Source organism: Pelodiscus sinensis, chromosome 1 (genome assembly GCF_049634645.1).
Source record: "Pelodiscus sinensis isolate JC-2024 chromosome 1, ASM4963464v1, whole genome shotgun sequence".
Classification (NCBI taxonomy): Eukaryota; Metazoa; Chordata; order Testudines; family Trionychidae; genus Pelodiscus; species Pelodiscus sinensis.
The window spans coordinates 95573751-95599981 of NC_134711.1; the positions used below are offsets into that span (position 1 = coordinate 95573751).

Genomic DNA, 26231 nt, shown 5'->3' on the forward strand with positions numbered 1-26231 from the left:
CCCTGACAATTTAAACAACACCCTTGACTTTACAGACAATGAATTACTAGCAGAAAAACATCAGGCATAGAACACAGTCCAGGATGCCTCTTTTCTTTCCCCTCAGTTCTTGGAAGGACACTATGTGAACACTGAAAGAATGAGAAATGGTTAAAAAAATGAAATGAAATGAAATGAAATAAATTGTTGACTGTCATAGGCAGGGAACAGGTCTGTTTGGATGTGTCCACGTTGGTCTTTGCACTCTACCTAATGTGTTGATGAACAGGAAGATGAGGAATGTGGGGAGTAACAGAAGTTTCTTATAAAAGAATTCTGTGCTGCTCTTGATTTGTCTCATCTGTGACATGGTTACCATCTATTAAACATACTTACCAGCTGTTTGATTGTTAAATGGAGTGGTTTGGAGGGTGTTTTTAACATGACTCTTGTTTTATTTGGCTTGCATAATTCGCTGTAGCATAATTGCTCTTGGTGTTTATTCATCCTATCTGTGTACTAGAACATATTGTACCTTAGACCTACACAATAATTAGGCATTCCATGAGCTCCTTAAAAGACAGCAACTTCCTAAGCGCTGGGCAGCTGTCTTGTTTTAAACCTGGCGAAGGAGCAGAATTGGGACAGTTTAAACAACTCAGCTGTATTTCTTTTGTTTTTCCATTACAAGTGGGACTGGCCCTAGGCTGATGGATGTCTACTCTTAGCCTGGCCCTTTGAGAAGTTCAACTGTTAAGATATGTCCATGTACCTATCACTCTTTCTGACTACTTCAGAGATCTCAATGGACCTTTCTATGAGCCCTAATCCCGTGTCTAAATTGCCGCCTGCTTTTCAGTCTGTATAGCTTGGTTCATTTCTAATTCAGTTGCAAGGCTGATGAGGTTCTCACACAATTTAGAATCTGCCCTGCTTGTGAGATGAAAATTGGTGTCTTCTCTCAATAACTCATATGTCATTCATAATACAGGATGCCCTGACCTAAATCCCTCTTATATGCTGGTACACAACTAACCCACCCTGGAAGGTCAGGTTAAGGTATGTAACTCCAGCTACGTAAAATATATAGCTGGAGTTGGCTTACCTTAAGATGAGCTTGGCACTGCCTTCACAGAGGGAGGCCAATGGGAGCAAACACTTCCATTGGCTTCTCTTACTCCTCACAACTGTATCGATCGGAACGACCCTCAGCATTTGATTTAGCAGGTCTTAAATAGCCAGTCCACTAAATAGAACACCAGAAGATCGATTTCTAGAGCAGCAAAAGTGGAGATGTGGCCTGAGAGGTCATAAGTTTAGAAGGCCTACTCCTGCCAACTAAATCAGGGCTGTAAGTGCATCAAATGAGTGGAATGGTATCCTGAAAGGGCCTTTCTCCTTTTTTTTCCATCGGTTTAATTTTGTTAATAAGATCAATGCTATCAACTTCCTCCATAATCTTCATTGGTAGTAGTGTTGATGGAAGGATTGGATACTGTAGATAATCATTTACATGAATGAACATGCAATAAGGTAATCATCAAACATCTATTTCAGGATTTTTTAATATGCTTTTGTTAAATGCAGATTATCAATCACAGTAAGAAAATAATGTGTTAAATGGAAAATATTAATCGACATCCATAAGATTCTAGATCAATATTTAATGGGCTCAATGTACAGCAAGGCAATTTAGGTTAGATGGTAGGAAAATCTTTTGAATGATAAGGACATTTAAGCACTGGAGTGGGCTTCCAAACCAAGTTGTGGAATCCCCACGACCGAACTGGTTGGACAAACACCTGTCAGAGATGTCTAGATTTTACTTAGATGCTGCCTTAGCTTGGGGAACTGGACTAGATGACTACTAGAGATCCCTTCTAGCCTTACATTTCTATGTTTTACTGACAATGTGTATGTTCATATTGATAAGTCTAAGCTATGTCCCATACTCATAAAGGTTTGACAGTGAAAAAAGCCTCCATCTCTGTTAGCAAAGCTGGGTGGTAATATATACGCATCCAAAAGAGATTGATATGTATCTTATAAGTTTTGAGTCCATTCCACACTTGATTCTTTCAATGGTCAAAGGATTAGGCTTTTTTATGATATCTGTAGGCTGGCTCTCCCCACAGATGATGTGGCTGATTAGCATTCTGTATAATCAGGGGAAAGTTTTATAATTGGTGTCTGAGACACAAAAAGATCCAAAGGAGGCCAGCCACTTGCATTTTCAGCAAGTATTTAGGTTCACTTTGGAGTTGAAAACGGCAAATTACTTGACATTCTTACCATAAATGAAACAAGATCCTTCTCTTTCCAGACTGTCCAATATTTCTGTCTTTTGGCCTCTTGCCTTGGTCTGTAGTTGAGAATAAAGAGAAATTCTGTGGCCCGGTAATTAAGGTGCTAGCCTGGGATGGTGGAGACCTGGATTGGATTCCGTGATCTGCCGCATACTACTTCTGTGACCTTTTAGTAAGTCCTTTAAGAGAGACCTTTGAAGATATTTAGGTGCCTAAACATGTAGGTAAATGCCTAGTGGGATTTTCAAATAGAAAAAAAGAGTCTCCAGCTGCTTATGAAAATCCCCAAAAGCATCTGGATGTGCGAGTAGCTAGTACCTTTAAAAATCTGGCCCTTCATCCCCTCTGTTTCTATTCCCCATCTGTAACATGGTGGTAATAGCCAGTCCCTAAATCCTAGGAGACATATGTTAAAGATGGTGAGGTGCTCAGATGCTGCAGTCAGAGCTGTCCCATCCATAGGATGGTTCGGGGTGGCCTCCTGAGTCTTTGGGGGCCCCCAGAATGGCCACCTCAACTGTCCTAGGAATGCGTTCCAGAGGGCCCTGGTGCGGGGCAGCAGCAGGGGTTGTCTCCCTCCTTCACTCACTTTGGCTGTGGAAGCTGGAGCGACCCAGCAGCCTGCTCCATCCACCCCACCGCTCCTTCCCAGCTTGCTGAGCATGGCTTCACCACGGTAGCAGGAAACAGAGTGCCCTGGCCCCAGGACACTCTGCTTTCCACTGCTGCGGAGAAGCAGGGTGCTAGGAAAAGGCAGAGGGTCAGAGCAGAGCAGGCTGCTGGGTTATTCTGGCTCCTGCCACCACAGTGAGTGCGAGTAGAGGGGCTGACCCCTGCTCCCGCCCCGTTCCAGGCCCCCAGTAATCCTCTGGCTCAGGGGGAAGGGGCTTTGGCAAGGGGGTGGGACAGGGAGCAGGAAGGCTGTGGCGGGGTGGTGCAGTGGAGTGGAGAAGGATAGAGGCAGGGCCTGTGGTGGATGGTGTGGGTTGCCCTGGGACCCGTGCGTGGGGCACTGGATCGGGTTGCCCCAAGCCCTGAACCTCCCTAGGGATGATCCTGACAACCCGTACCTAAGACAGATAGCAGAAGGGTGTGCTCTTTACACCAGGCTACAGTTTGTCCTAGTCTGTTCAAGTCAAATGAATTTGTAAGGCCTGTTTTCATTTAATCAACAAATTATGTGGACCTTTTGCCATCCAAAATGCTTCAGTACAGATGCAATTTTGTTTTGCCCTCACATTAGGATTTAATTTCTAATGGAGCTTGTCAAACTGTTTATTGCAAATAATTTATCTGACAGATATAATTTTAATTTCCTGGTTAGAAATAATTGGTGAACTTATCCAAATGAATTTTGTGATTCATCAATTAGTTTGGATAAGCGCTTTCCAGCCTGTGAGTAACCCTGTTTCGACTCCTGGAAAGAACAATGGAAGCCTTTTAAATAGACAAATAACAAACTGCAAACGACCTCTTATCGGATGTAGAGCTTGCCACACCAGTTTGTGGCAGCCTTGTCAGCAACGTGCAGAGCATGCAAGCCAGCATCAAAGCTGCTCAGGGGGCAGTCACCAGTGATGAGTGACATTGTAGCTGGCCACAGCTGCATGTGGGGTCCCCTTGATGGCACCAGGTGTGAAAGATGGGTGCATATTGGCTCTGGGATGTTTGAATTAATGCAAATAATGGACAGACAATAAATTCATTTGTATGTAAATGCCGTTGTTTATGGACAAATATGAGTATCCTTAGGAAGAGCCTCTACTCCCCAAACGTTCAGAAAAGAAAGAAGACCCAATTCATGCAGATAGAGACTATATAGGGGCAAGTATGTGTTTGGGGAAAAGCAGCCAACTTTGCTTCAATCTCCACCACACACATCTCCTGTGATCTTGCCAAGTCACTTAACTGACATCCTTTGTTTACTTAGATGTAAAATGGCAATAATGATTCTTCCCCCCCCTTACAGGAGTGTTGTGGAACTAAGTTAGCTGATATTTATAAAGCATTTTGTGATCCTTGTGTGGGTGTCACTTAGAGCTTACTTGAATTAAATCTCTTCCAAAAGTAACTCTCCCTCACTAGTACAGTTGTCAGAGCATCTTTGCGTGTCCAAACTTTTCAAAATACTAATGAGGTCCTATTTGGAAAATGTTATGGATGAGGACTTGTCATAATGCAGGTCAGCAAATGGTGGATATATAGAGTGACAAATCTGTGATGGAAATTTTAGAACAAAAGATATTTCATCAAAAATTTCAGTGGAAAATTTCTACTTTTTGCCAGAAAGCCAAATATTTTGGTTTTCAGTTTGCTGACAAATTCAACATTTTGAGGAAAAGGGGTAGTCTTTTAAAATTTAAATTAAATTAAATTTAATTTAATTTAATTTAATTTTAATTTCCTAGTTTTCTAGCACAAGGAAAGCTTTCATGGAAAATATTTGACTAGCCATAACTACAGGTTGCACTGCATTAAAGAGATATTATGAGGATGGGATTGTCACAATAGAAAGAAAGGACTTGATTATGTAATCTCCACCTTCTCTCATTCTGGGCCATAAGTCAATTAAAACACTGTTATGTTAGATAAAATGTGCTTCAAACTTGCATCTGTGGTATAGCCTGTTGTAAATCAACATCATCCTGTGTTGCACACAAAACTGGGGTAAATGTTCTCCAGGAGCAGTCAAAGTTGCACATTCAGCCATAGTTACACCAGCCATATCCTCCAGATTTTCTGGGACAGTCCCAAATTTAAATACTCTGTCCTAGTGTCCCCATCAAGTAGGGCCCCACAGGATCTGGCTAGAAATGGCACCGCCATTTCCTTCCCCCACTGGGACAGCCTCGCAGACACTCACCACTAGTGTGGTGCAGCATCAACACCTCCCCACCCAAGCATGTAGGCGGCTTCCTTGGTGCTTTGCTGGCAGGCAGCCAGGACCACTCCCAGTGGTGTGCGGTTTCTGGAGCAGATTGGAAGCTGAACTCTGGAGCGTTCTCCAAGCTCCAGCATGGTGCGCACCGCCACCTGGCAAGCTCCCGCCCAAGGGCGGCCCGAGGTGGGCTGCCAGCAGCTGGCGCCCCAGGCGGAATGTGCGATCAGCACTCCTGCCTCCACAGCCCTCAATGGTGTGATGTCATCATTGGGCGCCCCATTTAACGCAGCGCCCTAGGTGATGGCCAAGGCGGCCTATACGCACGGGCCGGCCCTGCTCCTGCCCCACCACCATCCAGTGCCCTTCTCCCTTCATGGGAGTGTCTCTGCCATGGTTTGGCCGTGCCACCTCTTCCTCCATCCCCAGGCAGCTGCTTGCTCTTTGCTGCTGCCGGGGGGTGGGTACTGGGCAGGTCCGAGGAAAACCCCGTCAGAGTCACTCCTTGGAGCTGCCACCTGAGCCCCGGCAGGGACCATGCGGAATTTGTCTGAGGCACTGCAGGGCAGGGCTCACTCAGGCTCAGCAGGTGCATTCCGTTCACTGCTGCTTTCTCTCTCCCTCCTCCCCCCACCCATTCCTCCCCACCCTGCTGGGGAAAAGGCAGTGCACAGAACCACTGGCTCTGCCATTCTCTGCGAGCTGGGTCTGGTGGGTGGGGGCTTTCTTGACCTCCCCCCCCCCATGCCTCCGAGCAGGAAGCTGGAGCTGGTGCTGCAGCCTTGCAGAGAGGGGGCTGAGTTCGTTCTCCCTCCCCATCCTGCTAGGGAAATGGCAGCACACTGTCTAGAAGCTTTCCCTGCTGTCAGGGGGCATGAAGCCAGGTAAGCGTTCCCCCTCATGCCCAGACTCCCACACCCGAATCCCCCTCACTCAGTCCCCCCACAAGACTCTACACCCCCTGCTTGCTCCAACACCCTTTGTTGTTCCTGCACCCTTCTCCCAGCCAGACACCTACCCCCTCCCTTGCTCCTGCTCTCTCCCCTGGCCAGACACCCTACTTGCAGCCTGCTTCTGTACCCTACCTCCCACCCAGACCTTGCAACCTCTCTCTCTTCTACACCCTAATCTCCCTCCCAGATCTTGCATCCCATCACTATCCCACTCACTGGCAGCCCTCTCCCACACAATGAACCCCTCATTTTTGTCCCTTCCCCAGAGCCTAAGGGAGTCCATAAAATCCACTAACTCCAGAACCCCAGAAAAGTAAATCTGGCCTATGTGCTTCTCACTCGTGTAGTCCCCAACTGATTTTTCTGTCTGTCAATAGCCTTCAACCCAAAAAAGGTTCCCCACTCCTGCCATACATAAAGAAAACTTTGAAACCTTTTGTGCTGAACATAAATTATTATTTTACTTTATTTAAAATAGCTCAGGCATAATTATGTAATTAACGGTGAGTTTCAATTAGCAACTGGTGGTCTGCGGAAAAGTTTACATTGAGACAGGTGGTCCATGGGCCAAAAAGTTTGAGTCACTGAAATAGAGGCACCCCCAGCTTCTCCCCTTGAGAGACTATCCCGGGCTCCCTGCCACTCCACAGAAACCCACAGAGAGATCAGGTCTGTTACCACAGCAGGGAAATTACTGCATCACTCCAGTGTGGATCATGGACAGACTCTGTGAATCTTCTTCATCCAAGCAGTTGATTTAAATGGTGTGTTAAGATGCCGCGTGTAAACACTTGGTGTGTCCACAGAGAGGCAGGATGCATTGTCTCTCTGCAGAGAGGGTTGTCATGATTTGTGTGTCTGGGTGAACAAGCCCTTTGTGAGCTCTGTGAAGAGGTGAGATGGTTTGACTTCCAGTTTCAAGGGATTTGTTCTTCTGTCTTTGAGCTGCATGTTGCCTAGACCTGAATGGAGTTAACTGTGACAACGCATTTCTGAGTTATTCTAACACACAAAGTGAAACCTGTGCTAAAGACCCCACATCCAGTGAGAGAAAGTGCTGCTGTCAGGAGAAGTAAATTCAAAGCCTCTCCAGTTTTCTTCAAAGATTGCCTCTACCAGGCAGTGGGGCTTTTACTGACTGGTCCCTTATATTTTTGAAGGGTGACTAAATGTTAACTGGATCTTCTTGGGTAATGTCAGCAGATTGCTTTGAGCCCAATCCTAGCTTAAAATTTAAATTGGCTCAGGTACTTTGTAAGGAGGTTGGGAAGTGGTTTCATTTGGCAATTTAGGTATTATTTATATAATATAGGCATTGCCATCATGGTATTGACGTTTACATGTCTCAGTAGCTTTACATACAGAATAGCCCAGCCCCACTGATTTCCATGGGAAACATAATTTCATGCGGTGGTGGTGAGGGTCAGTTACATGGTCTTCTCCATCCTGTAATTTTCATGGTTAGTTCAGTACTGTCATTCTGGCTTGTAGAAACGGAGGCCACTTGATAGTTTTGCAGTTACTTCAAAACAATGCAGTTGCAGTACATCTCATTAGGGATGTAAATTCCCATTAATCGGTTAACCGGTTAATGTTAGGTCACACTGGGATTGTCATCAGGTCCTAGCCTCCTCTGGAGCAGCCCGTCCACAGCAAGCTGGACTCCCCACAGAGAGGCTGCTGCGGACACTGGCGCAATCCCTCCCTGCAGGACTCCCGGGTTCCCCTCAGCCAGGGGCTGCTTCAGACAAGAGCAACCCCATCTGCCACAGGCCCTCTGTGGGGCTGGAGCACCCCCATGATCATAGCAGGTGAGGAGCTGCTCCAGCCACTTTTGATTACCAGTTAATTGGAACCGGTAAGCATCATCCGTTAAGAGGACTAAGGAAGTTGTCCCATGAAATTGTGGGATAGTTCAGGATGACTCCCAGGCCCCAAGTCAAATGAGGATGTATCTACACTGCAAAGTCATAGGTGTCGGATCCTGGATCTTATCTTGAATCAGAGTTGGATGCCTAGTGCTGCAGTGTCATGGGACCCTAGGTCTGGGGCCTGGGTTAATGCAATTGCAGTATAGTTGCATGGGGATGTCCTATGGGGACCCAAACCATCCCTATTGGTAGAGGACAGTAGGAGTTCTGAGAGGGGTCACCTGACACCCTTTACTTCTGGTCATGTGTCCATCTTGACCTCGGAAGTATTACTTCCAGGGGTGGGACTTTCCTGTGGCAGGTTTGCGTGGCTAACAGGGTCAGGGCGGTAGCTAACGCGTTCCCATTTTTGGTTTGGAAATGGGAGCCATAGTGGCTGTTTTGCGCTGTAGTGATCCCATCTGGCCAAAATTGGTAGACATGAAAAAAATGGAACTCAGGCTCCAAAAGGGTTCTCCTTTCCTCTTATCTTGGGGCTGGTGACCCAAAAAATCTGATTGCAAGAGAGTGGTTGCTTTGAAAGATAAAAAGTGTTGTTGAGGGAGTAGAACAATTACCTGAATCTTCATTTTCACATAAGAGCCAATGAAAAAGCAACAGTTTCTAGGATCATTCATATTTGGTTAAAGTAACAGAGACTGCCTATCATAAGCAAGGCAAAGACAGAATGTATGTGATAGAAATAAAACCGTTTTACTGTTTAGAATAAAAGGACACTATAAAAATTGAACAGTATGCAGTATTACCTTAAAGACAATATACATTCACGGAGTATAAAATTTATAAATAACATGGAGGAAAACTGTAAACAGTGTTACAGAATTTAGCAACAAATACATTTCTTCTGAACAAAACGTTCTCCCAGGCTATGTTTCCCTTACTCAAATTTCTGTGCCTCCCAGAAATAGCAGAGTGGCTCAGTGAAGACAAGGGCATGCCAGAGATACAAGAAGCCAGTCTGGCAAAAGCAGTTGCATAAGATTAGTTGATTTTGTAAGGATTTTGTCAAAATTGATAGGTATAAATCTTTGACCTGCATTTAAAATAATGTTTGCACCATCCTTTAAATTGTGTCCCTCCCCTCTCAAAATATAAAGAATTCAAGACTTAAAATATTTTGAAAAATGTTGAAGAAATATACTTGGAAAGTCCTTTAAAACAGTAGGAGCTCTTTCTTCATTGTGCCTTCATTTTGATTTCTTATAAAATGATTTGTTCATTGTCATCCTGAAGGTAGCATTTTGCACTCGTGGTGAGAGTGGATGGTCAGTGTTTAAGGATATGCCTATACTTTGTATGAGAGGGGGGGGGGCGTTATATGTGCTATAATAGTGTAGCTGGTGGCAAGAAGCATTAGGTGCCAAGAAGCATCCCTCTGAGACACTAAGCACATACTCGGAGTAGCTGGCCTGTCCCATTGTTAAGTATCAGAGGGGTAGCCATGTTAGTCTGAATCTGCAAAAGCGACGAGGAGTCCTGTGGCACCTTATAGACTAACTGAAGTGTAGGAGCATAAGCTTTCGTGGGCAAAGACCCACTTCATCAGATGCATGTAGTCAGATGCATGACTACATGCATCTGACGAAGTGGGTCTTTGCCCACGAAAGCTTATGCTCCTACACTTCAGTTAGTCTATAAGGTGCCACAGGACTCCTCGTCGCTTGTCCCATTGTTGGCACTGCTGACCAGAGCTAGAGTGGGTTTTGCCTACTCAAGTAGGGAATTACACCCCAGCTGAAAGTGTAGATGAGGGTCATGTGTAGCACTTCTGCAATTTACACTGGGTGGGTGGACTGCAGTGTTGGCACAGATCCCTACTGAGCGCACTGAGACTCTGCACAGGAAATTCTACATACAAACAATCCCCCTCAACCCTTTTCCCTAAAGAAAAAGGAAGGGAAAAAAACCTACCCCCAACTTCAAAATATTTTTAATTCCAAAGGAAATCAGTTTTAAACAGAGTCCCCAAACAGAGTTTGCAGTCCCAAAATTACAAGCCTGTGCTTGTGAGAACTGGAAAGTGAAATTGATTTGACACTGACCATAGAAGAAAGTGAAACTGATGATCTATTGTAAAAGTTGAGAGAAGAGGAAACAAAACAAAACAAAACAGCAAAAACAGTCTAGAAAAGTGAATTAACTTTGTAAAATTGTAGTTTTAATAATATTGATTTATTTAAAACATAGTAGAAGTGTGTTTGCTAAAAGCTGAAGGCCCCGGTCATGCAGACACTGATGTGAGTAGTCCCATTGACAGCATCCGTGTCAGCACAGAGCAGATGGTGGGGATGTTAGAGGCCACACTTCCACTCTAGCAACAAAGTGGAAGCAGCAAGATATTTGTGTGATGGCAATGGCAGTCCCAGCTAATCTGGGAAAACAGCACCCTGAAGGCAACTTCACAAAGGGTGCCTAAGTATGGCAGGGCCTGTCGTAATCCAGAGGGAGGGTTTTGTGCCTTGGCAGCCTGGAGTAGTCTTCAGTGGGGCAAGAGAAGAGTAGATAAAAAGGCAGGCAGAAGGTTTAGGAATCTGACCTCAAAGCCCATTTAAGTCAATGGAAATATATCCATTGATTTCAATGGACTTTGGACTGGGCAAGTGCAAGGTAAATCTTAGTCCACAAAATACATATCCTTGATAGTATTCATTTTTTTTAAAGGAGCCTCCCGCAAGAAATGTATTTTGTGCTATTTTCTTTCCTCCTCGCTCTTTCCCTGTATTTAGCTCCATGTTTTAAAAAGCCTCTAAAGTTGCATCTTTATTTGGCAACAGTGAGGTTTGCTTTCCAACCCCCCGCCTTTACCAGTCAAGCTGTCTGTATGTCAAAAATATTTTTACCCTCTGCAATATAAAATGAAAATCTGAATAGGAAAATAACTCTGCTGGTAGCAGGGTTGGGTTTTGTTTACAATGCATGCAGATAGATTACAGCCTACTTAGCAACACACATCTTCATAGCAACAAAATAAAAAGATTTTCCACAATAATGTGATTGCAATACTGTCGAGTTTCAGTTATTTATGTGATTTTAAATTATACAGTCAGTGAGCAGGTAAAATACACAAAGCTATGGTTTAATGGAAATCCAAATTAAAGTCTGACAACTCTTTTCATAACAAGCCTCTTCCTCCCGCCTTCCAAAGCTTGGAGCAATGGCTGTGCTGAGAGATTTAATGACCGCTAAAGCACCTTTGATCAAATGGTAGTTGGGTTAGGCGTTGGTTAGCTCCAGTGATGGTCACTTCACAACTTGTGAAGTATGGTTGTAGAATTATCATTGCTCGAGATGGAGGGGCACAATTCTGCTTTCAGTAACACCTGTGACTGCATTGCGGTTGCCCAGGTGGAGCAGAAATCGGTCCCCTGTGTTGAAAGCCCAACTCGATGATGCCCAGCTCAAAAAGGAAGCAGACTGAGATATAGTACCTGATCCTAAAGAACAACCCAATTTCCCCCTTATCTCAGTAAGAATTGAGGGTGCTTATTGCCTTTGATCAGGTCCATAATTTAGGCATAGGGACCAGGCATGTTTAAAAGTGTGCCTAGGCACAAGTCCCATTGACTTTCAGTGAAGTTAGTGCTCCTAAACCACTTAGGCATTGAATATTCCAGCCATCGTCTCTTCTAATCCAAACAATTCTAGAAAAAAATACCATTTAAACCTATCGCACACATTCTGCTGAAAGAGTCGATTAAATGGGTCAGATCCTCAACTGGTGTAAATCAGCATAGCATCACTGAAGTAAAAAAGGCCCTGAACAATTGATGCATCAGTCCAAAACTAGAATACATTGCTCTCCTATGGATGAAGAAGCCTCAGATAAATTGAAAAGATCACTGCATAGAGAATGCTATATTGTCCCTGTCTAGGATGACTGCAATGTCTTTTGTTGCTGACAGCAGCTCTGCTTCCTAAGTGGAATGAATTGAAGATACATGACTATGTAAGATAAATAATTATAAAAAAGTTAAGTGTTGCCCCCTTATCCCTACAAACTTATTAAAATATACACAGTCACCCAGTCTGTCAGCAACCCCGCCACATCAACATTAAACCTTAAAATATTTTTATTTAATAAGAACATTTATATTATAGTTTTCTGAATAAAAACTGAATGAATAAAATCCTCCAGTCAACAAGTGAATCCAAGACCATCCCTTTCCCCATGTCACCTCAGGACGTGGAATAAGCACATGCCCACAGTTATGCTTAACAACAGCTTGGGGGTTACAGAGCACTTGGAATCCATTGGACAGCTGAAATTTAGAGTTTTTGGCTGTTGCTTTTCCTTGCCTCGCTCCACCAGCTTTTGCTTTCACTACATATACAATTATAGCCAGTGTAGCTGTAGGAGGTAAGCCATGATGGCTGAAGTGAGGAGCAAACAGTGATTCTAACCACTACTGCAGATATACTGGAGTTTCAATGTCTTTTTAACCAAAAAATAAATCACTGACTAGGAATGTCAAGATTTCTGTTTCAAAACACAATCAAAGCATTCATTGTATATAACACCAAATAATTCCACGTCCTGTCAAAAATAGCTTATGTCATTATATGTATATACATCTTACTTCAGCTAAACACTATTTTGGCAATAGATTTTGTATAGAAATAAACCCTAGTGGGTCTCCCCCTTTTCCTTCTCCATGTGATTGATTGATTTTCAGTATTTGATAATTTGCATCTGTTTGGCTTAAGATGTTCACAAAGGAGTTTTGCTGTAGGAGCATAAATTTCAGGAGCAACTCTGTTAAGAGAAAAGCTCAGACTTTCACCTGCTGCATTACACTTAGATGAATTACTTCCTGTAATGCAGGTTTAAAAAAAAACCAACCTCACAATAATACCCATCTCTTTTCGTTCTATGAAACCCCAGAGCTTCCATTGTGATCTTGCCTTCACACTATGACTGAATGAGCAAGGGGGACATTCAGTCCTTGGTGTTTTCATCAGATGATGCAGTGTCTTAACATCAGCTGAGTTCTCCCACTGCTGTATCCAGTCACACTTCCAGTTTCCAATCTGAATAAGGGTTTGTTTGTTGGCTTTGTTTACTGCTCTAATCAATTAAACCAGTTTCCCCTTCAAGCTACACATTTTGTGCAATGAGTGTGTGAAGAGGGCTTGGGGAAGCCAGGGCATGGAAGAAGGATATAGTGCCCAGCTGGAATAGTTTTTATATTTTTGTTTTCCTAAAAAAATATAGATTATATTGCTATAGATAATGATACATAGAGAGCAAGGGCTCCATAATTTTTTCTGATGTGCAAACGAAAGTTCCCAGATGAATATAATCTGATTGAAATGAATGATCTCAAAATTGAAAACGGTGGTTAAAACAAATTCAGTATGACAGCATAAACTTTTTCTTTCTTTTTTTTAAGTGTTCGAAGTGCTAAAATTTGCAAGAAAAACAGGCACTAATTTCTTTGTCATCATCATGATCTGGTAGGAGTTGTTATTGTCCAAGAGAAGCTCAGCCAAAAGGGAAGGAGGAAAGGAAATAGGGAAGCGACTGTGTGCTTAGGGATCTGTGGCATTGATGATAGTTTTATCAGGAGGCGCCCATCCTCTGTACCAGCTGCAGTATCCTTCCTTCTGTCGGATGCAGGCGTAGTGCTTTGATTGAGACCCTGAATGACCGAAGTTGGAGAGCATGTCTGTCCAAAGACACTCGTTCTTGGAAGTCACGAAACAGGGCAGGTAGTAGCAGGGCTTAATCTGCAATTATAATCAGCAAGTGAGTAAGGATACATTAAAGGCACATTTTATAGGCCTTTGCTTTTACATCTGAAACTAAGGTTCTGAAATTCTCTTTCACCACTAAAGTACTGACTAAAAAAATCAAGGTCTGATTTTGCCAACATATGAACATGTCGTTAACTTACTGCACAAGTAGTACAGGCAGTCCCCGGGTTACGTACAAGATAGGTACTGTAGGTTTGTTCTTAAGTTGAATTTGTATGTAAGTCGGAACTGGTACATATTGTAGGGGAAACTCTAGCCAAACATTTTTTTTAGTTTTGGATAGCATAGGGAAAGGTTAACTCCCCTCTAATGTTTGTTTTGCTGTCTGTTCCCCTGTTCAGAAGATTTCACATCTATTTCTGTCCCTGTGACAAACTCAGGACTAAAGGAGTAACTCATCAAATACCAAACAGCTCTGCACCATGCTTTGAGCTAATAGCTTTATTTCCACACACCACCCAGGGTTCTAGGAGGAGGGTCCTTTTTTTGCTAACACAATGAGGCCAGCACTTTGTTTGTTTTGGTGGAGTCTTTGTTTGCCCAGGGAGCCCAGCATGTATAGGGGGAGGAGGGGCGGAGAGGCTGCTTTTGTCTGCTGTTCGGCAGCCTGTTGCTCAGGGGAGGGGGCAGCCTGTTGCTGGCAGGGGGGGAGGGGGGAGGCGTGCAGGATGCGAGGCCGCGGGGGGGGGCAGCGGGCGTGGGGAGGCACTTTTCCTCTGCCCGGCAGCTCTGCGGGATCCCTGTCCTGTGGCCAGCTGCTGCAGGCAGAGGCCAGTTGGAGCCGGCCAAAGAGGAGGAGAAGGTGGATTCTAGGACCCAGGTGAGCGAGCCCCGGGGACGCTGCTGCGCTCCGGGAGCCCGGCATGTATAGAGGGGAGGAGGGACAGAGAGGCTGCTTTTGTCTGTTCGGCAGCCTGTTGCTCAGGGGAGGGGGCAGCCTGTTGCTGGCAGGGGGGTGGGGGGAGGCAGTGGGCGTGGGGAGGCACTTTTCCTCTGCCCGGCAGCTCTGTGGGACCCCAGTCGGAGCTGGCCCGAGGAGGAGGAGGATCCTAGGACCCAGGTGAGCGAGCCCCGGGAATGCTGCTGCGCATGTGCGGGAGTTGCCTCACCCCGTTCGTATCTAGGGATCCGACGTAAGTCGGATCCACGTAAGTCGGGGACTGCCTGTACCATTAACATCAATGGTACTGTCCGTGTGCTTAGAACAGTGATGCACAAACATTTCCAGTCATGCCCACTTTACCATTCACAGAATTCATCACACCTCCCTTCATCTTTTCCCCTCCCATTATTTGTAATCCAAAGGTTCCCAAACTATTTTTGCTGAGCTCCACTCCAGAAATTCATGTATCATGCATACTCCTCTCTTTTCAACAGGGTTAATCGGGGAGAAGTATCCTATACTAGGGATGTAAGTGAGTAGTTGGCCTGGGCTTATCAGTTAATTTAGTTGACCACTTGCGGGGGGGGGGGGGGGGGGGGGGGCGGGAGACAGGGGAAGGCTGCTGCGAAGCAGCCCCTGGCCATGGATAGAGGCTGCTCTGGCAACAGCCCCTGTTTGCTGGGATCCTGTGGACAGGGGCTACTGCCACACAGCAGTCTCTGACTGCTGCAGTCCAAGCTGGCCACAGACAGAGGCTGCTCCAGCCGGGCTGTCCCGGTCCACACCGGGTCCAGGACCTACACCCCACTGCAGCTCTCTAGTTTAAATGTACTATGAGCTGGGTGGGCAGGCAGCCCGACTCTGTCCCAGCTTGTGCCAAGTCCGGGACCTACCCCTCTGTGACTCCGTAGTTTAAATGTACTGAGGGCCAGACAGAACCCTCTCTTCACTCCAGCTTTTCAGCCTGGCTCCATTAGGTCTCTGTGTCCCGGGGATAACCTTATCACTGTGCCCCATAGATTTGGAACCTCTGGTTTAGGGTCAAACATGTGCCTAAGTATTTGCAGGATGGGGATTGAGTGCTAATTCTTAAAGTTCTGAGCTTTTAACCGCTCAAACTGTTTTTTGGGGGGGAAAGCTTGGCACATTTTCTCAGCAGCCCTCCACACAATTAACTTATCTGCAAAATTTCTGTGAAATTGTCATAAATTCGCTTCCACCCCCAAATTATACCAAAAAAAGTTCAGAGAAGGCACAGGGAGAAATTTTTAATGTGTTCATTATGTTGTGAAATCAGCAAGGAAGCAAAATGTGTTGCCTTTTCTCTTTTGTAAAAAAGCCCAAAACCAACAAAACTCTTGCCCTTTTATTCCTTCCCTGATAGCAGTAATGCAGGTGGATTGAGCTACAATGAGCCCAGGTCTAGAACTAGGCTTTTAATTGCATCTAAGTGAATGCAATACAGACCTTGCAGCCACAACCAAGGTGGTAACGATGATTTAGTCCTTTGCGCTGCGATAAGGTCAATCGGTCCCATTTTTCATACAAGTTACACAAGCCAGTATAAACCTTTCCTTCATACACCCGACCTGGAAAACACAGAAAGGGACACAAATTAGTTCTTCTCAGGTCAGCCAGTCAGTTAATTTCTTGGGCCTGCTAATGTTCCCAATCCCATGTGTATGCCTTTAGTCATAGTCCAGCTTATTTTGTTCTATTAGTCATGAGGTTAGTGGGCAAGACTTTGGACTTACACAAGTTGGAAGCTTTGTACCAGCTGTGAGAATTCTCCTCAGCAGTTGGGAGACCATCACCATCATGTTCCCCTCCATAGCAGGGCAAGGTATAGGTGTGCTGGCACCTTAGAGAAACAGGACTTGGCATGTGCTCTGACCAAATTCTCTTTGCACCCTCATCTTAACAACTCCTTGGTTCCAATGGGCTTTTCAATTTCTAGCTCAGCTAAGCCAGTGCCTAGTTGTTTCTAATCACACTGGTCTGTACTATGCTGAGTTATGGATTAATAGCCACAAAAATGTTTGTTCCTATATGGTTTGTAAATAGGAGAGAGCAGACATACATTGTCTTTAAGAAACTGCTTATAGAGTTGACCTACCTGCACCCATTCAATGTGAATGTCTGGCAAGTATACTTGTAACATGAACAGGAAAAACCAAACCTGGGACTTCTGGAGCTTAGTGCATGAGCCTCTACAGCCTGAGCTAAAAGCCAGTGGTTTTTCAACTAAGGCAATAGAGCACGCTCAGGGTATGTCTACACTGAAAAGTTAGTTCGAACTAACGGACGTTAGTTCGAACTAACTTTCCTAGGCGCTACACTAGCGCTCCGCTAGTTCGAATTTGAATCGAACTAGCGGAGCACTTAGTTCGAACTAGGTAAACCTCATTTTACGAGGATTAAGCCTAGCTCGAACTAGCTAGTTCGAATTAAGGGGTGTGTAGCCCCTTAATTCGAACTAGTGGGAGGCTAGCCCTCCCCAGGTTTCCCTGGTGGCCACTCTGGCCAACACCAGGGAAACTCTATGCCCCCCTCCCGGCCCCGGACCCCTTAAAGGGGCACGGGCTGGCTACGGTGCCCGTGCCAGGTGCAAGCCTGCCAGCACCCAGCCAGCAGACCCTGCACCTGGCATGGCACAGAGCCACCCACCCGATGTCCCCCAGCCCACCCCCTCTTCCCGGGACCAGGCTGGCGGCTCCTGGGAGCTTGCCCTGGACCGCAAGAGGCGGGCACCTTCCTGGCCTAGTGCGGACATCGTGGACCTCGTCCACGATCGCCGCACAAGGCACAGGAAAGTGGCCGGCTAGGGCAGGAGAGCTGCCAGCCTGGCCACCCAAGAGCAGGTGTGCATGAAAATCAAGGGGGTCCACTGAGACCCCCGATCCTGAGCCCTGAGCTTACAATGGCCATCCTGGGTCAGACCTAAGGTCCATCTAGCCCAGTAGCCTGTCTGCCGACAGCAGCCAACCCTAGGGACCCTGGAGGGGATGGACCGAAGACAGTGACCAAGCCATTTGTCTCGTGCCATCCCTCTCCAGCCTTCCATAAACTTTGGGCTGGGACACCACTCCTACCCCCTGGCTAAGACTACTCCATGGACCCAACCTCCATGACTTGATCTCACTTCCCTTTCAACTCTGTTCTAGTTCCAGCCTTCACAGCCTCCTGCAGCAAGGAGTTCCGCAGGTTAACTATTTGCTTTCTGAAGAACAACTTTTTCTTACTAGTTTGAAGCCTGCTACCCATCCTTTCCTTTGGTGTCCTCTAGTCCTCCTTCATGGGAACTCAGGAAGAACTTTTCTGAATGCACCCTCTCCACGCAACCCCTGCTTTTAGAGACCTCTATTCTGTCCCCCCTCCGTCTCCTCTTTTCTAAGCTGAACAGTCCCAGTCTCTGTAGCCTCTCTTCATCTGGGACCTGTTCCCAACCCCTAATCATGTTAGTTGCCCTCCCCTCTCCCAGCCTCTCTCTTCCCCTCTCCCACCTCCTTTTCCCAGTCTCCCCCCGTTTTGTTCAATAAAGACAGATTCCATTTTTGAACACAATTGTCCTTTATTTTGTACATCAAGAAAAGGGGCTAGGGAAGGGTAAGTGGAAGGAGGTGAGGGAGGAATGGGGTACGCGCCCCCGATGGAGAGGACTGGGCTGGCTCTGCGGGCTTCTGGGGGTGGAAGCTCTCCTGCAGCCCCCCAATTGCCCCCTCTCCCCAGATGGCAGCCTGCGGCAAGTGCAGCCGGGCTGATGGCCGAGTGGTGTGATGTGCCCAGTGTGGGCACTCCGGGCACTCCAAGCCAGGACTGGTTTTCAAGCGGGGCACCCCTTAGAAATGTCTGTCCGGGGTGGGGTTCGGGACCCTTTAAGCGCAGCCCTCGGCTAGCCTGAGACAGCATCTCCACGCTCTAAGTCCTCCTCTGATGCCCTGCCGGCACTGCTTCCGGCCATCCTTAAGCCCTGTTCAGAGTCCACTCAATGTGGACTTGCTAGTTCGAATTAGCAAAACGCTAATTCGAACTAGTTTTTAGTTCTAGACGCGTTAGTTCGAATTAGCTTAGTTCGAATTAACTAATTCGAACTAAGTTAGTTCGAACTAGCGCTGTAGTGTAGATGTACCCTTATTCTTTTTCTCTGTAAGTGGTCTAAATGCTGCTACATGGGACAGTGAACCACACCCAGTAGATATGTAGGTTACATATGGACAGACAGACAGACAGTAAAGAGGTCCTGATAATAAATCCCACTGGTCCCTTACCTGTAATCAGATACTGGTACTTGTTGACCTCAAGCTTGACCCCACAAAGACTCTCAGAGGCTTCTGTGTAGATATATTGAACTTGTGGCATCTTGTCAAAGCCCCTGTACATCTAAAGGAATAATGAAAGATGTGTTAGACTGTAAGGAGGATAGTTTTTCAGCACGCTGCTGGAATTTCCTTTGGGTTACTTAATGGTATTATAAGTTGTGGTTCTGGGTATCAAACTGTAGTGCTCATGAATGTGAGAAACTGATGGTATTAGCTGGACTCTGGCATACTGTAGGTGTGTGGTTTACAATCCTCCCCCCACATGTCTGCAAATACATCAGCATCTTCATCTATAACAACTTCACCTCATTTCTGACCAGGAGTGGCCACATCTCATGGACTTCCAAGGTTTACAGACATCCTAAACTATTCCCGGGGGAAGCTACAAAATGTGCCTGTGAATCTCATTTAGGGAGATTGTATTTTGAAATATATAAGGCCCACATTTTCCAGTCTCTATTATCTAGGAGATTTCCATTTTAGATACCCAATTTGAGAAACTTGCCTCAAACCCTGATTTTTGGCTGTTAAGCATTCCAACTCTCTCTGGGTATGTCTACACTACCCCCCTAGTTTGAACTAGGGGGGTAGTGTAGACATACCCCCTGACTTCAGTTGGGTCTTAATATTTCTCTAGCTGAAGCAAAGCTTAAGAAACCAGCCCTCCCCACAAACTAGTACAAATGGGTACCATACTGATGATATTAACACCAGAGTATTATTTCTGTAGAATTTCTCTACCATCTACTCTGAACCTTACCCCCACATTCTCTTGTAAGTGGAAACCCCATTATGTTCAAATGGATTTGAAATTGGGCAGAAATTCTTTGACCGTGCCCAGTGTGGATCAACAGCACTCTTAAAACTAAACTACCTATCATGCTGAAGTGTGTCATGTGGATTAAATAACCCCTTAGAATGAAAATTAAAGCTGGTCTTTTTTGTCATTTCAATGACCATTTTCCTGAAAATGTCAACAACAAAAATTATTCATGACATTTTTCAGATATTTTGGCCACTTGTACAGGTGGCCAAAATTTAGACAGAAACACTGGAGAATTAGGTAAATCGCAGGTGTCATGACGTTTTTCCCTACTTGTCCAAGTCTATAAAACTTAATTGATATCAAATACTCATTGGAACTTAGGTTCACAAGTAGGTGCTCAATGCATTTAACCTCACTGTCTCTTCTAGGTCTGCCACTATCCTTTCCTTACCCCCATCTTTCTATTGCATCATCATTAAGACACCAGTTTTGCTAGCTTGACATTTCTCCCCCCTTCCTTTTATAATTGGAAATACCTAAGCAAAACAAACCCCAAAGCTATGCATTTTTGTAACTGTGTCAACTAGGAAGTGTTCTGGGTACCTTTTCCCATGCTGTATATATATACCCTGTTCCTACAACTCCTCTATGATTTTGGCACACGTCTAAATTAATTGTTCACTCACATTTCTCCTTAACTAAGTTCTTTCTTAAAACTCACCGAGGCCACCACTTTCATTTTGGGCCTAAACAAAAGCCCACTGAAATCAATGGAAAAATTCCTGTTCTTGAATAGACTTTGACCTAGGCTAGACCACTGCTGCCAGCTCTCATTTATAAACACATTAAACAAAAATCTTACTATGCTTTATGATAAAACTATCTCCTGGGTTATCCAGTGACTTTTCTGTTTCTTTTTATCATGCCCCCCCATACTTTATGAAAATTGGCTTATGAATATGCATAACTCAAAGATGCTGTAGGCAAAATTCATCATGTAATATATCATTTTTAAAATTATACTCTGCTGAATGTGTATATTTTATTTCTGTTCATGTGTCATTCTTGTAGGTGAAGTTAGAAATATGAAGTGTGGATCTGTTTATAATTCTAAATGTGCAAAGGAGAGCCATTACTATTACTCCAGAGACATAATGCTCTGGTGTTCAAGACAATGATCTGTAAATGGGTTTGCATTTCCTGTAAGCTCAAATTGTTGTTGGTCATACAAAGACATGTGGTGAGGCCACATGAGGCTGGAACCCATTTTGGATCTGGTACTTTTCCACTCAATAAGAGAAAAATTTGAACATAACACAAAGAATTCTTGACTTGAGTGAAAGGGATATAAAGGTGGGGAAAAGAAACCAGGGGGCGGTGGCCAGACTCCAGGGGCGTGTCTAAACCACTTTCCTCTTTTGACAGAGGAATGCAAATGAAGCAAATTGAAAGTGCAAATGAAGCGCAGATTTAAATAGCCCGTGCTTCATTTGCATATTCACATCCGAGCGCTTTTTCAAAAAAGGGTTTTTTTGAAAGTGAAACCACAGTCTAGATGGGGTTCTGGTTCTTTTGAAAAAAGGTTGGTTTTTTTTTTTTTTTTTAAAAAAAGAACCCCATCAAGACTGCGCTTTAACTTTCGAAAAACCCTTTTCAAAAAAGCGCTTGGATGTGAATATGCAAATGAAGCACAGGATATTTAAATCCGTGCTTCATTTGCACTTTTGATTTGCCTCATTTACATTCCTCTTTTGACAGAGGAATGTAGTCTAGACATAGCCCAGGAGACTGACCAGGAGGAAGGATCGGGCCCAAGGTAGGAGGTTGCCTAGCTTGTGAAAAAGATGATTATAGCAACTGTTAAGGTAAGAATTTGCATGCAATAAATGTCCTAGTGTATTAGGATTAGCTGGCTGTTTTATTTTGGCTTAGTAAATTTGATCTCTGTTTTCACTTGAAATAATTTAAATCCTCCAGTTTATACTTGATAAAGACTCTTTTGTCTGTTATCAAGCCCAATGTAAATAATTGTAACTGGGGGAGGGAAGGAGAGCAAAACCACTGCATTTCTCTTTCATTGATAAAGGCAGCTGACTTTATGAGCTCTCTGTGTATAAAACTTTTATATGGAGTAAGCCAGATTTATTTGGGGTTTTGTTCCACTTTGGAGCTGTGTTCCTGAGTGCAGCCTTATAGTTGCATCCTCCCACAGCTGAGCTGGTTCAGTGTGTGTTGCTCTGCTGTGGAGGCTATTACCCCAATTCTATGCCTTGACTAGGGGAGACCAGAGCTTCTGGCCCAGCCAGACAGGGTGGTGGGGTGCCCCCGAGGGCAAACTGACTGGCTTAGTGGCACGACCAGCACACTGGGTGACAAACCTGTCACCGTCTTTCCTCTCCATATGTATATTTCACTGATTACTGTGGTGATCCAGCAGTACTGTTAATATATAACAGCAAAACTGCATAAAGCATTCCAAGAGCTGCTATTCTCCAGTTTTACTTCTAATTATGCCTGACAACTATGTGAGGAAAGGATTTTGTTTTAAAGTTAATCATTCCATACCAGCAGAAATGTAAGAATCATACTTGAAATATGCAAGCGTATACTTAACTGAGCATAAGCCTCACATTAAATAGTTGACCCTAGCACACCTTGCCTCATTCACATGGTGTTATCTTAGCAATTTTGTTTGTCTCCAAGGGAAATAATTAGACTTCCTGATGTATGCTGTAGATGGTCCAGAAGTTAGGGCACTAACCTAGGCAATTTGGAGACTGGGGTTTAATTGACTGCTCCTCCACAGATTTCTTGTGACTTTGCATAAGGTACATAATCTCCCTCTGCCTCCCTTCCTCATTTCTAAAATGAGGATAACATCTAAACATCACAGGAGTGCAATGAGAATACATTAAAGATAGAGGGCACTTAGATACCATAGCAATGGGTGTCATGTCTTGGATGGTATCAACTCTAACAATGGGGACTGTGTGCTTTTGGATAGTACCAAGCACATCATAGGTTCTTAACAGGTAACAAATGATACTGCACTACAGATGAGGCTTAGGTTCACTTCTTGTGTGTAAGGGAATCCTTGGTCAAGAAATCAACAGGGACTGGAAATGCTGCAAAAAGCAGCATGCTTAGCCCCTGGAGAAATACTTCACCTCACACTTCAATGACTCCTCCAGCTGATTCTAGGTCAGTGAGGGACAACCTAGGGTATGTCTAGACTACATGCCTCTGTCGCCAGAGGCATGTAGATTAGGGTACCGGACATAGTAAAATGAAGTGGTGATTTAAATAATCGCCGCTTCATTTACATTTACATGGCTGCCGCGCTGAGCCGACAAACAGCTGATCAGCTGTTTGTCGGCTCAGCGCGATAGTCTGGACGCTCCCCTGCCGACATCAAAGGTATCTGTCGACCACCCAGGTATGCCTCATCCCAGGAGTCATACCTAGGTGGTCGATAAATACCTTTGATGTCGGCGGGGGAGCGTCCAGACTATCGCGCTGAGCCGACAAACAGCTGATCAGCTGTTTGTCGGTTCAGCGCGGCAGCCATGTAAATTTAAATGAAGCGGCGATTATTTAAATCACCACTTCATTTTACTATGTCCGGTACCCTAATCTACATGCCTCTGTCGCCAGAGGCATGTAGTCTAGACGTACCCCTAGACTAGTGAATGGGCTGCATGAGTGACCCTCCTTATTCTCCGTGGGCTGCAAGAGTGTTGTAACCAAGATGGTCTCCTGGAACAGGGTAGCTTTGCTAACTGCACTTGCATACCTAAAATTTATGGGGTGTGCCAACTGAACTGTAGCAGCACTCTGATTGGACACAGAGGAAGTGCAATTATATGCAATGAATGCACCTCTCACTTCATGTACCCTTGCTTTAAGTGCTTGTCACTTCTGTAATACTGATAGGAAAGGAACTAAACAGCTGAAAACCAGCAGATTCTGGCAATCCTGCACATGGACAATGGTAAACAAAATGTCTCGAGGGCCACACATAGAACCCCAATGAGCCACTTGTGGCCCTTGGGTCACAGGTTGCCTACCACTGTTCTAGGAGCAGTACTGATAGGCCCCAGCCAATCCCTTTCAACTGAAGGGAGAGTCACTGTAACATGGAGACGTTGGGGAGGGAGTGCAAACCTGTGAGAAATTATGTGAGAGGGAAGTTTTCTCTAAAGGACCCTTTTCCTCAAAAATAAATAAATCGCAAGCAGCATTTCTGGATATATAAAATACTCTGCAAGTACCATTAGACTAGTAGAAGAAAGTCAGCCATAAGCTAGCCTCTCTCAACTGCTACCCTCACTGTCCTCCTGTCGCTACAGCTGTGTATTTTAGGAAATCTAGTGGCAGGGGGTAAAGTATTAATGGCATTGCATGGCAGTGCCTGCTACTGCTGCACAAGTTCCGGTTGTGTCAGCACTCCCATTAGCAAACCCCATTCTTGGGGGTTAGATGGAACTCTACCACAGAAAAGCATACACAAATCATCCGGTTCCTCTTGTTTGATGATTAATTTAGTACGGTGGTGCCTGTAACTGGATTATTTTCCCCTGTGAACTTTAACTGAGGGTCAGTTAGAAGAAAGAGCTAGTGTCTGACTACCACTGTTTCACCCTCTTACCTCACGTCAAAGGTGAGCAGCAAGCTAATGAAACAAGCTATTTTCTTAAAGCAGTGTATGGCCATTGCTCCCATTTAACCAGGCTACAGTGGGATTGAGCAAACAGAATACTAAAATCTGATCTACTTTCTTTTCTGGTCCCTGAAGTTGTTTGTTCTGAATAGTTCCAAAGGTATAAAATAATTACACAGTTTTTCAAAACTACAAGCCTTGGTGCCTAAAAAAGCTTTCCACTGTCCTGCATCTATGGGCTAGCCGTATGCTCTCCATCCAGGACCTTTGGGAGTCTAGCTCGAACGTTGCATGATGAATTGTGGGGCATCCCAGAAGCATGGGAGCTGTCCCTTTAGGGGGCCAAAAACAAAATACGAAGCTAGACTGTTAATTGCTAAACGTGAGCAATGCCACTCTCAGCCTAGTTAGCCAGACAATTCAGCACAGGCTTGTTTATTTTTCATTTGTCAGTGTGTGTGGTGGAAGGGGGGGGGAGAAGGAGGGAGGGAAAAGACTGAAAGGTGGCCAGCAAATACCAACATGTTAGTTTTATCATGAATGCTGTTTACAGGCAACTGTGCAAAGTCAGATGTCTAGTTAGCTTTTCCTTTCAGCGGCACAGTAGGACATCACTAGGGTGAGAGCATGGCCTAAATCAGCTTGTGCTCCCCCCAAAAGCATACAGCTGAATACCTTTCTAATGAGCACTCTACTCATAGTGGTGCACAAGGACAGTAGGGTTTAAAAGGCGATGCTCAGATTGTTTATTGAAATTTATGTCTGCAGGGCCTTCCAGTTAAGTGGAACAGTTTGATTGCTATGGGTTCCTTCCTGTCCAAGGTCAGGTTAAACCATATGGTACAATGTACCTCCCCTAAAGTGTCAGTAGAACCACATGTGTGCCAACTCATGCCATCTCTTGTTGAAATTAAAATCTCACTGGGTTTTGTTGGGCACATGGTTTCCTAACTAAATATTTGGGATCAGCTTCTGCAAAGACAATTGTCCTCTTGCAATCCTGGCATAGATACATATGTATTAGTCAGTGTGATGTATATCTGCTGCAAAGACCCCATCCCCCATAAATCAGCACAAGCAAATGCAAACAGAGCAGGAAAAGCTCCTACAGTTTGGTTTCCCTAATGTAAACGGTTTTGGAGTACAGCTGAGTGACTTTTTGCAACAGCATGTGAACGTGGGAAATGCAAATCCAGACAAGGAGCGAAAAATGAGTGGGGCATCTTTCCCCACTCAGCTCTCTTGCCTTGTCTAGGTTTGCATTTCCCATGTCTAGGCAGACTTTTAACTAACATCAGTGACACTGCTACAGTCTACTTCAAGATGACTGCTCTAAATCCCAGTCAAAATCACGTATTACTATGCCAGAGGCTGTTGTCGTTAGGACTCTTTTGCTGACAGTGGGGTAGAACTTGTATTATTCCAGACAGAGAATTTTCTCCTCTCTGACAGTGACCCCAACTCCTGGAAACCTCTGCTTGTCCTGAACTAATGTCAGCTACACTATTCCAAAACTGGAATGCCTTCGCCATCTGACAGCAAAACAGAGTGCACAGTTGCCAAAATGGGGGGGATCCATTATTGTGAGAACAAGGGAGTCCTACGCACTTGATGACTTTCATGAAACTACTGAATTATATTGATTTCTCCCCCACTCCCTCTGGCAATATTTCTGAATCATTGTCAGGGATTTTAGCAAGAACCATCGGACTCTCTGAATACCTGACATGGGACAAACAGTGCTATTCTGAGCTTGCTAGTAGTAGTTGGTAAAGAAGGCAGAAGTTAACTGTCCTTACCGT

General features: G+C 44.8%; 2 protein-coding genes across 8 annotated transcripts in view; one reads left to right on the forward strand and one right to left on the reverse strand.

Annotated features, from left to right (window-relative positions):
* The window catches only part of SYN3 (synapsin III), a 390200-nt gene that overhangs the window by 174547 nt on the left and 189422 nt on the right, over positions 1–26231 (forward strand). The gene's annotated exons all lie outside the window — the stretch shown is intronic.
* The window catches only part of TIMP3 (TIMP metallopeptidase inhibitor 3), a 57448-nt gene continuing 42255 nt past the window's right edge, over positions 11039–26231 (reverse strand). Inside the window, exons 3-5 of the mRNA XM_006137972.4 lie at positions 18953–19064; positions 16152–16273; positions 11039–13774 (exon numbers count right to left, since the gene is read on the reverse strand). Coding sequence (XP_006138034.1) covers positions 13577–13774; positions 16152–16273; positions 18953–19064 — 432 coding nt within the window. The 3' untranslated portion in view covers positions 11039–13576. The remainder of the gene's footprint in view (positions 13775–16151; positions 16274–18952; positions 19065–26231) is intronic.